This window comes from Pholcus phalangioides, unplaced genomic scaffold (assembly GCF_987345545.1).
Source record: "Pholcus phalangioides strain wild (caught in Gottingen) unplaced genomic scaffold, Ppha-v1.0 ptg000011l_1, whole genome shotgun sequence".
Lineage (NCBI taxonomy): Eukaryota > Metazoa > Arthropoda > Arachnida > Araneae > Pholcidae > Pholcus > Pholcus phalangioides.
The window spans coordinates 42,883,723-42,895,847 of NW_028301604.1; the positions used below are offsets into that span (position 1 = coordinate 42,883,723).

At 37.1% G+C, this 12,125-nt stretch overlaps 1 protein-coding gene across 7 annotated transcripts in view; it reads left to right on the forward strand.

Moving 5' to 3' along the window:
- LOC149080449 (sn-1-specific diacylglycerol lipase ABHD11-like) overlaps positions 1-12,125 on the forward strand; it is a 151,528-nt gene that overhangs the window by 18,824 nt on the left and 120,579 nt on the right. For 4 of the 7 annotated variants that reach the window (XM_089239561.1, XM_089239563.1, XM_089239564.1 and 1 more), the window contains one exon: positions 5,765-5,906. In XM_089239561.1, coding sequence (XP_089095687.1) covers positions 5,765-5,906 — 142 coding nt within the window. Of the gene's footprint in view, positions 1-5,764; positions 5,907-9,131; positions 11,881-12,125 lie in introns of those variants that run through there. The other 3 variants (XM_089239559.1, XM_089239557.1, XM_089239558.1) reach the window with 1 other exon arrangement.

Sequence of the window (12,125 nt, forward strand, 5' to 3'; positions counted from 1 at the left end):
CCTAGATGGGACAGTTTGATTTCATTTTTGGAAAGCAGATGTCAATTTTTGGAAGGTATCACACGAACCATTCCCGTCCGTGAGCCTCAATTCACCTATAAATAAATCGAGGACCTTTGCTGTAGAATTAGAACACTCCATATATAATTGTTCTGAGTTTCATAGGCTAAGCATTAATGAGAGGCAAAATATAGTGAAAAAGAAACACCTGTGTTTCAATTGTTTAAATGACTCCCATACAATAAATCAATGTATGTCCAAGGGCTGTGGTTACAAACATCACACCCTCCTTCACAGAGTTAAAAGAAATGACTTGTTAGAAGACAAAACAAAAAAAGAAGGAAAGTCGCCTCCGCAAGCATCAAACATACTCCCGCTTGCTGATAAACAATCCGATGAGATGGGGGAAGTCAGTCACACATCGTCCCTCATAAACAGCACTCGTCGACAAGTGACAAATAACTACGTTCTCCTGGCTACTTCAGTGGTATACGTGAGGGATTCACGAGGTTGTTTACAACCATGTAGAGCGCTGTTGGATAGTGCATCGCAGTCAAGCTTTGTCACTACCGAATGCGCAAAGAGACTTGGGCTGAAAAGAAATAAAACTTTCGTTTCTGTGTCTGGGTTGAGCGGCTTACCAGTAAACATAAACCAGAAACTGTATGTGGTAATTTCATCTTCAGATGACAAGTATAAGCACTCATTTGAGTTGCTAATAGTTCCGAAAGTGATGGGTTTCAGTCCTTCCAGATATATCAACAAATCTGAAGTTTCCCCTCCAGAGAATATACGGCTAGCAGATCCCGACTTTAATGTTCCGAATAGAATCGACATTTTATTGGGTGCCGAAATATTCTTTGAGATTTTATGCGAACATCGGATTACCACATTTAAAATATCGTTGCGAGAAACTGTTTTTGGTTGGATAGTTTGCGGTGCGGTGCAAAACCAAACCGAAAGTAATGTGCGATATTGTCACTTATCGAATGAATTAGAAAATTTAGATAACACCTTAAGAAAATTATGGGACTTGGAATCCATAAACGAAAACAAGCTTATTGAAAGTACTGAGGCATTTCTTTGTGAAAAGCATTTTTGTGAAACTCATTCCATAAATGAGGCAGGTAGATATGAGATATGTAGTGCAACTACCTCTTAAATCAGATCAAACACAATTGGGAGATTCTTTGGCTATGGCTAGTAGAAGATTGAACGCAACGTGCAAACGACTAGACAAGGATGAAGATATGAAAAAGCTTTACGTGTCCTTCATGAAGGAGTATGATGACTTGGGACACATGGAAGAACTCACCTCTGTTGCAGTTGATCACAACACCTACTATATGTCACATCATGGCGTTCACCGACCTGATAGTGCAAGTACAAAACTTCGCGTTGTCTTTGATGCATCCGCTGTCTCTTCTTCAGGGGTGTCTCTTAACCATTTGCTCATGAATGGTGGAACTATTCAACAGGATTTATTCTCAATTATGATGAGATTTCGTCAACATAGATATGCTTTCACCGCCGACATTGTAAAAATGTATCGGCAAATTCTGGTTGAATCCGGCCATTGTGATTTGCAAAGAATCGTGTGGAAAGAAAATCTGAACGATCCTGTTAAGGTGTTTAGATTATTGACAGTCACCTACGGTACAGCTTGTGCTCCATAGAGCTTCAGCGTCAATTGATACAGATGTTCCAAACTTGTGGAATGACACTTCACAAGTGGTGTTCCAATTCGACACTGCTAAACGCAGTCAACCATGGCGAGAATGGATACAGTTTTGATGCCAAGGACAATGTCACTGTGAAAACGTTGGGCTTGGCTTGGAATCCCCAAAAGGACTATTTCACGTTCAAGGTAAGCTCAAACCTATCTTCCGATTACACCAAACGCACCGTTCTCTCGGATATAGCGAGACTGTTTGACCCATTGGGATTGCTAGGGCCTATCATAGTTAAGGCAAAAATATTCATGCAGCGTTTGTGGCTGCAACACCACGATGGTCGGATTCGAGTCTGGAGACACCGTGGAGAGAGGATGCTGAACAGCTGCGTTATGCACTGCCACACTGGTCCTGCACCGGGTATTGTGATATGGGGCGGTATTGGATATCACTCTCGCACTCCTCTAGTACGCATTGCCGGTACTTTAAAAAGCCAGCGTTACATCTCCGAGGTGTTGGAGCCAGTTGTCCTTCCTTACCTTCAGGGCTTGCCCACAGCCATATTTCAACAGGATAATGCGCGACCACACGTGGCACGCATTGTCCAAAGGTTCTTCGTCAATCGCCAGATTGAATTGCTTCCCTGGCCAGCTCGCTCTCCGGATCTTTCGCTGATAGAAAACATGTGGTCCATGGTTGCTCAACGATTGACCCAAATTACATCCCCAGCTGCCACACCAGATCAACTTTGGCAATGCGTGAAAGCTGCTTGGTCTGCTGTACCCCAAGAACACATCCAAAGTCTCTTTGAATCAGTGCCGAGGCGTGTGGCAGCGGTGATCTCCAACAATGGCGGCTACTCTGGCTACTGATTTTGGCAGGAACCACACTTCACAGAAGTCTATAAATTTAATCATTTGATGCTTGGTCAACATGTTATCTACAAAATAAATATTGTTGCGATATCTCTTGTCTTTCTTGGTGTTGCAATTTGGGTGGCCAGCAGTGTATTTAACATTTCTTGAGTAAGTTGTAGTTATTTGTTCAATTACTTCGTTTTTTTGTGATGTTTCCATGAATTATGAAATTGTGCAATGCTATAATTAAGTTATCTATTTGCCATGACTGGCTATCGTTTCCATTCTGTGAGCAAATTTCCCACGTGTTGGATAATGTCATTAATTTTACATTTTTAAGTATTTCCCCCCCCCCCCCATTGCTAAATAAAATTTCATTTCTTCAGGAATATTCATGTCAATTTTCAAGTCATTCTGACAATCATTCTTTTTTACAGTGTTTTGAGATCAAAACCTTAGTTATAATCACCCTGTATATCGTAAATCATAACTAATTAATCTGCATTATTTATGCTTCATTAAATACAATTTATTCACCTAATTTTTATTAGTTTTTGCAAAATAGCTTCCTAGTTAAGCATACTGAAAGTAAATATGATTAATAATTAAAAACATTTTCAAACCTGTGAAGTAATCCATTGAGTTGAGCAAAAATAATTAAATTGCAAAAATTGGTTTTTGTTAAAATGTGAGAAATATTTATTGTGATTAATTAATATGGGAATAGTGTTAATTACATTAATAAACATTTACTTTAATTATTAGAAGTTTGAATGAGTTTTGAGAAATTTTGTTTTTAATGTTAATACTATTTAAAACAAAAAAAAACCCAATTTTTTGGTTTTTTCCCAACCCTAGTTTGTGGGCACTTGAAGTAACATTCCCCCCTATTGATAAGTGCTCTACAGAGCCACTTTGGTGATCTCTAAATGTTTCGTGGATCCAAGTGCTCTGGAAATGTGTCCGAGCCGCTTAAGTGTTATGGAACTGTGCCACGCATCACTCAAGTGATCCGTAATTATATGCCGCGGATCATTTAAATAATCTGAGAATGTGCCACAGGTAACTTGAGTGATGTAGAACCGCACTGGGGGCCACTTAAGTGCTCTAAAACTATGTCCCATGTCACTCAAGGGATGTCTAAATGTGTCACGGATCGCTTAAGTGTTCTGGAACAGTGTCCCGGGTCATTAAAGTGATCTGAAAATGTGCCACAGGAAGTTTAAACGTTCGGGAGTTGTACCACAGTGCACTTAAGCGATCTGTATATTTGCCCCTTAGTTCATTTTTACAAAATTAGGAAGTAACATTGCCCCCTATTGATAAGTGCTCTACAGAGCCACTTAATTGATCTCTAAATGTTTCGCGGATCCAAGTGATTTGGAGATGTGGAGGGCAGGCCGCACATCAGATAACCCCTCCGCGGGCCAAGGGCCTTTATGCAATTTATCATTATATGGCTTAAAGGGTGGGTTGCTGTGAATTAAAGATAAATTTTGAGTTCATAGCCTTTAAATAACATTGAATTTAACAGAAATTGATTATGATTACATATAAAGGTATTTTCTTCTGAAATTTCAATTTAAAAATTATTTTTTTGCATCAAAAATAATACATTTCTGATTGTGGGGGGGGGGGCACGAGCCCCCTATGCTCCTCCCCACCTGTGTACGGTCTCTGATCCCACTAATATGCATTAGGATTCAGAGGGGCAGAGCTGATGACAAAATTTTGCTAACAAGGGATGGGTCAGTCTTGCTGACGGGGGGGGGGGGGTCTCAAAGATGGCTAAAAATTTGCTTACGTAATACTTGAACGGCCCCTTATGTGTGTATGCCCAGCATTTGGCTTGTTTTGTGTTTAGTAGGTGGTGCCACCTATCTAGCGTCGCAACTAGATACTTTCTCAAACGGGCAAGCACACATTTTGGCACACCCATGTAAAGTAGAAGCTGTTATAAAGGGTGAATTTGATGCCCCCTCTAGTCCAGAGCCCGGGACACTAGACCCGCCTGTCCCTCCACCATCTCAGTTGCGGCCCTGCATCTATCCTCCAAACTGGTATAAATACTAATACGTGCTATACTATGCGTATACTAATACTAATGCGTGCATTTGAAGTTTAATGTATGCATATTGGTGTTGTAGGTCTGTGTGATCGCAGTGGCAAAAATTGAAGAAAAATTTTTTTTTTCAAAGGAATAGCCAACTCAAAATTTGAAAACCTTAGAAAATCGCATTTTTTGCCGATTACCAATTCGCAATCGCGGGGTTCCAAACCCGGATTTTTACCAAAAGCAAAATTCGGGTGTGGGTTATAAGGTTCTTCTTCCCCCCTCCCCCGAAGATCGAAAATTAAAAATATTTTTGTAGAGAATTAAAATATTAGAATAAAATAATTTCTTTTATACTATATCTGTTGATTTAAAATTTTTTTCCAGTGTTAGAGACCCAAACTTTCTGTGAAGAATTAAGATCCTCTTGTGCCCCCCTCAAAAGCCGATTCTGCGTACAGACCCGTGATTTTCGCGATGCGAAACGGTGACTACCACATAGCAGCTAGATGACGAAACTGCGGTTATTCAAGGTTCAGTTTTTACGGATTCGGTTTTTTTTTCCACGATCTCGGGAGAGTTTTAAAATTTGAACAGGCGTTCCGATCCTTCACGATTTAAAAAAAGTTGCGCATTCGCAATATTGTAGGAACAAGGCGAATTTACGCCGTATAGACGCTATCTTTGAATGCCGGCAGATAGCCGCAAAAGTACCGTAATTTCCGGTATATAACCGGAAGAGAAAATCCGCAGGGGAACAGAAACTCTGAAATATTTGACAACTACACGGCCCCTCATTCAGGGAAGCAACTAGATATCCCTCATCTTATTCTTCAACAACCCGCGTGTATATCAATACAGTACAGTGTGCAAAGTAGTAAAACCATTTTTTCAAGGTCACGCGATCACGATAGACGGGAAAAAGAAACGGGGGAAAAATTGGGGAGGTTTCTCTCTATTTTTTTTTTTTTTTTCTCAGAACTAGAAAAAACTACCAGGAGGATGCGTGAACAAAATTTTTATTCTTCCTTTTCGGAAATTCCGGGTATTTGACGCGTTATTGTGCGTCAATGGCATCCCGGTTTATTTGTTTTTGGTGGGCAAACAATTGTAAACGACCTGTATATATATCCATTATTTGTATAATTTATGTGGTTCTAATAGTTTTTTTCATGTTTCAGTTCATCTGTTAGGCTTTCTTACGATGTTTTCTTCCCAATATTTTCCAAGAAAACTCCTTTACTTATATTACATGGATTATTAGGATCAAAAGCAAACTGGAAATCTTTGTCTAAATCCCTTTCAGCTTCCAGTGGAAGAGAAGTAAGTTTACCTTGAAGTTATGTACAGGGTGTGAAAAAGTCCTTAGAAACTTTAAAACTGGATGAAAACCGGAAAAATAACTAAAATATAAAAAAGGTTCGCAGGATTAGCATCACTAGGTCCCGGGAATTTTTTTAAGACAGAAAAAAGAACTAAAAACAGCCAATAGGTGGCGCTGACATGCACAAGTCAAAGAAGATATATGTAAATAACGAACAGAATGCCTCTTAATCGTGTATTACAGCAGTATGTGTTCCACATGATCACCCCCACAGGGGATAACGCATTGCAGGCAAGTCACACATCCAGCAACAGCAGAGTGCAGCAGGTCCACGTACATGGTTTACAACTGTGAACTGGTTCTGGAAAAGGAGCGTAAGTTCTTATAACCATCTCATTTGCATATTTCTACCGAAGTTGCTAGTACCAGCACCACCTATCAACGGTTTTTTAGTTTTTTCCCTGTCTTAAGAAAATTCCTGTAACTTAGCAATGCTAACCATGCCAATCTTTTTATTTTGATTATTTTTCCAGTTTTTATACATTTTTTAAGTTTCTATGGACTTTTTGCACACCCCGTGTATAAAACATTCAGAGAATTTAGTTTTTGTGTTTTTGTTTGTACAAAAAATTGTGTTCAGACCAGGGTTTTGATTTTAAAGCTGATTCTTAATTTTTTATGATATTAGAACTTATTGAACCAAAGATTTTCTCATGAACTATCAAACTGCAGAATCACACATCCATGCATTTGTATCAAGCCTTTTTTTTACATGTTAACTGGAGGGGATTTTGCCCCAGTAGCCTTTCTATTTGCCCCACCAGTGAAGATTAAAAATGACCACTAGTGGGGCAAAGCCCTTTTCTTGTTTTCCTGAAGCACCTTCAAACCCTACCAATATGAAAGGAGTCAAAGAAAAAACGCACACAAAAAGATTTCGACATTTACGAGGCTGATTTTTTATGACTGATCTTTTTTTTCAAGAAGAAAAAGGAAAGTTCAACTGAAACGATAAGTTTTAACAGGACCGACTTCTCTGGAAAATGTCTTTTGCTCTCACACACACGAAAAGTCAGACAAAGAACAGATGGAGGATGGGTGAGTCAAAGAATATGACCATTGATTGATTTTTTTTTATGCTTATTAAAGTGAGAACGATTTAGTTATATAACACTGGCAGTAGAAAGGATCTAAAGTTACCGGGTTGTCGTCAGATGCCGGGGTTAAAACATTCTATTTTAGAGCCATAGAGATAGATAAACATCAGTGTAGTAGCACAAAACCATTCAAATTTGGACATTGGTTGGTCTCCAGAGAGGGGAATGAAGAAAATAAGAAATACAGTGAAGAGAGACAATCTCCCGTGTATATGACTTTCGAGAGGCTGAATCATAGCATAGTTTTTATTTAGCCGTATTTCTCCCAAATTCTTAATACTTAATTTTTATTAAACTTTTGGATTATGCTTAAAAGTAATCTGAATATGAAGAAAACAAAGAAAGGTAGTGGTATTATGATTTTTTTGATAAATTTAATCCAATGATGCCTTTACTTTAATCTTCCTTTCTCGTAAAAATTCATCTCTCTCTCTCTTGAGGGTTCTCACGATTATTTTACAAATGACAAAGAACATTAAAAACAAATTTGTAAGATTTTTTGCAAACAATACTTCTTATAGAGATGGCTTTTTTCTCAGCCAGAGATATCAAGGAAACAGTTATTTTCCGGATATTATGCTGAGGTGAGCTCGGAAAGAAAAGTCATCATGTCTCCGCCGGGACTCGAACCCAGGCCCTCTTGCAATCCAGGCCCTCTTCTCTGGCTGAGAAAAAAACCATCTATATCTCTCTAAACCGTCCCACCTGGGGGCCATTTCCTGAAGTTAAGAGAGGCTACTAATGCCTCTACTTCAGCGCCTCACGACACAGTGCGTGAAATTAGGAAGGCAGATTCATGTGTCTCCAGTGGTGTAGATGGTAGCATGCTCGCCTGGTATGCAAGAGGGCCTGGGTTCGAGTCCCGGCGGAGACATGATGACTTTTCTTTCCGAGCTCACCTCAGCATAATATCCGGAAAATAACTGTTTCCTTGAATACTTCTTATATATACAGATTTATTTATATTATATATACATATATTTTTTGCAACCATCTCCAAAAGTAATTTGCATATTTAATTTCTTTACAATTTTCACTCTTTCATAGATCCAGATTTTTTTTTGTCAAAATTTTCATTTTTTGTTCAAGAGAGCGGGGGGGGCTAGCAAGATATCACAACCAAAGGAAATTCTACTGGAAATGCAGTCTTCAGCCCTTATGTGCCACTGGGCGCGTATGCAATTTTTCTCCCTTGTCATTGAGTTCAGCTATCCATTTTTAGTCAAGTGACTTGTATGTTACATCAACTTGATAGCTGTCTTCATGGGGAAAATGACGTGAGTGATTTGATACTTGTGAGCACGGGCAAGGGGGCCACTACTATTAATCTTTGCTAACTTTTTCCAACACAACTCTGCTTCTTTTGAGGTAACAAAAGAAAGTTTCTTTGCATAAGTCCGGCGTTGTGAGTGCTTCTCTCTCTCTATCTATCTACTGGAAATGAAAAACAAATTGATATATTGTTTTTCATTATACTATTTTTTTTCTCCATACGTAAGTATTCCTTATGGGCATTGTATAATATTTTATCATGTGTATATATTGTTTGTAATTTGTGTTAATTGCATTTTTAATTGGGTTGCTGTATTTTTGAAACATGTGACAACCATATTTTTATGGGCATCTTTTTATCAGCCACCTCGTTGGGCATTTTGCCTGTTGTGGCGTTGTATTTGTATTTGTATTTGTATTGATATATGGAGAAGAATTCGGTGGCAACGCGAGGGAGGTGTTGACACACGCTTGCTCTCCGCATAATATCCTATTGATTTATTGGTTTCTTTTTTTCACTAATAATATTTTCATATAATTTATATTTTAAAGGAACTAATAAGTAAAAAAGGTGCTTAATAATTTAAGATAATCAACATGAACTCTGCAAGTGACTGGCCGAAATGCTTTCGTTGTAACGAACCGATTAAAAACGAAGATGATAAATTAGCATGTTGTAATTGTGAGGAATGCTTTCATTTTTTCTGTGCCGGATATAGTGAAAAAAGTTTCCGTAGGTTTGCTAAAACACGTAGAGACAACTGGATGTGTTTTAAATGTGTTTCACTTCGACAGAATGCGAACTCATTGACAACTCCTTCGACTCCAGAACCTGAGACGAATGAACAAACTACTGGAAATTTGTCAGAAACTGCAGGTACTTCCAATGTGGCAGCTGATAACAGCCTAGATCTACAATACTGCAATATCAATATCCCGGACTCAGTAAGCGAAATTGTTGGCTCTCTATCACCTGAATCGGCAAAAATTGTTTCGTGTATGTCCACAATCATTGAGAATCACGTAAAGTCAATCACGAGCCTAATGTCGCAGACAATAACAGCACAAACACAAGAATTGGTCTTACTGAGGGAAATGGTGGAGCAACAACAACCTGATCTAATCAAATATCAAGATAAGCAATCATTTTTAGAGACTGAGAACGGCACAATGAGATCACATATCCGCCATCTCCAGGTAGACATCGCTGATCTGCAACAATATTCACGACGAACTAACATTGAGATTTTTGGCCTCCTTGAATCAGAGAATGAGGACATGCATAGAATCAAATCCACTATTTTAACGAAACTGGATCTTCTTGATTTAGAGCCTGATATCAATACCATCCACCGTGTTCCAACGACAAGAAAGGATAAAATCAAGCCCATTATCGTACAATTCAAATCAAAGGAAAAACGTGATATATTATTTAACACCACACGCAAACTGAAATTGTGTGCATCACAACTTAATGAACACCTCAGACCCAGCAATGTTTACTTTAAAGAGCATCTTGCACCTTATACGAAACAGGTACTGTATTTTGCTAAAAAATTCAAAACGGAAAATTATTTCAAATTTTGCTGGTCACGAAATGGAAAAATATACTTGAGAAAATTGAAAGACACCGGAGTGTACAAAATCAATCATATTGATGATTTAAATCACATTATTTAGCATGTATGAACTCACTCTAACTGAAATGTGCACTCTGGGGTCTTCCCGATTTTATTTACATTCTATTAAAAAAATAATTTGGAAAATTCATATACAAATTTCTAAACTATACCCAATCATTTACAATTTTTTTCTCGTATATTATGTGAATATTACAGTATCTAACTTAAAATTAATTAAATTTCCAATTAAAATTGTACACTTGTGCTACGTTTTTCTGCTTGATAACATTTTAATTTTTAAATTGGGTGTAAAAATTTGTTTCTTCCTCCGGGGTGCTGGTAGTTATTATATATAAAACTACATTTTCTTGGAATATCTAGCATAAAATTCTCTGATCTTGGCACTCTGGAGGAGTTCATTAATTTTCTTCATACCCAAAATATGCATGATTATGATAAATTATATGATATTAACATTGTGCACTTCAACATTCGTAGCATAAGAGCAAATTTTGACCAACTGATGGTCCTATTGAATGAATCTATGGATTATATTGATATTCTTGTATTGTCTGAGGTTTGGGTTTTTGAGGATGAGGTTGATCACTATAGATTGCCAAATTATAATTTATTTACAAGATGTGGAGATTATAATAGTTCAGGCAGAATTTTCGTTTATACAAAAAAATCCCTTCAGTTTTTCGAACTTGATTCTATAGTAATGCAAACAGGAGAATTGATAGTTATTCAAGAGCCTACATTAAAATTTACCATCTTCAGCTTGTACAGATCACATTCATTCCCGCAAACTCAATGTATTGAAGAACTTGATTCACTTTTTAAAAATATCAAATATAGAGATGTTTTACTAATTGGTGATATAAATATTGACATCCTTAAAACTGATTCTGGTACCCACTCAGATTATCAGGACATTTTATCCAGTCATGGATTTACCCCTTTAATTTTCAAAATAACAAGACCTCTTTCTAACTCCTGTATTGATCATATTTTTATTCGTAACTCATTTAGAATCAAGGAAATTTCTTCATCTATATTTACTACAGATTTGACCGATCATTATCCAATTTCATGTAAATTCAAGTGTTTATTGATTAATCCAAGAACTGATGATACTGACAGGAAACGCTTTAAAAAAATTGACTTAACATCTATACTTTTACCGATCCATACTTATAATTAAAAAAAACCAATTCTCTTTACCTCTGAACTCGTCAAGAACATCTAATAGACACAATTTTATTTACTCAATGCCTTTAGTTCATAAAACTATCCTCAAATAACATTTTAGCTTTCTCATTCCTAAATTTTTTAACAGCCTTCCAAATGATCTCATACAGTCCCTCTCATTTTCAATTTTCAGAAAAAACCTCAAAAAACACATACTACAAATTTTCAATATTGAAAATTATTTCTGATTTCATCCTCAGACTCTCAATCACTCCCTGTTGTGTGTGTATTACTGTCTTTTCACCTTCAGCTGTCGAATTATTCATTAAAATACCCTTGCTGTCAACTCTGCTCTGCCAGTCCAATTCATACATAATTATATGTTGATTTATAGTTGTTTTTTTTATGATCACTAAAGCACCCCCCTGTGACCGTTGCATTATTCATTATTTATATATATTTGTATTTTATGTATTATATGTGTTTGTGTAATCACAGTTCCCCCAACCCCCCCTTCCTATTTTGATGTTTTTTTTCATGATTTTTTGTTTTCAATCTCAAAAATCAGTACATAGTGACTATTTTACACTGTATGATAATTGAAATGTTATTGAATTAACTTCATTGTAACAACCAGTATGGGACCTTGGTGTCTCCTTGGTGGTTTTCACTAATCTAATGCATTGTTATCATTCATCTAACATATTAATAAAAAAAAATTGAAATTGAAATTATGCATGCTTCTCACCAGCAGACCAGTTGCAAATGCTCCAGGAATAACTCTGGGAAATGAAGCATTAACACAATAAAGAAAAACTCGGAAGAAACATGTAGTATGCAAAGAAGAAGTATGGTCTGTACATCTAATGTGGATGCCTTTTGAAAAATGTAAATTATTTTGTTTATAGCTCGCTGCGTTTCCATAGTTTTCAAAAACAGTAGACAAACCGTTTTAGAGCTCACTCTAAAGTGGTCA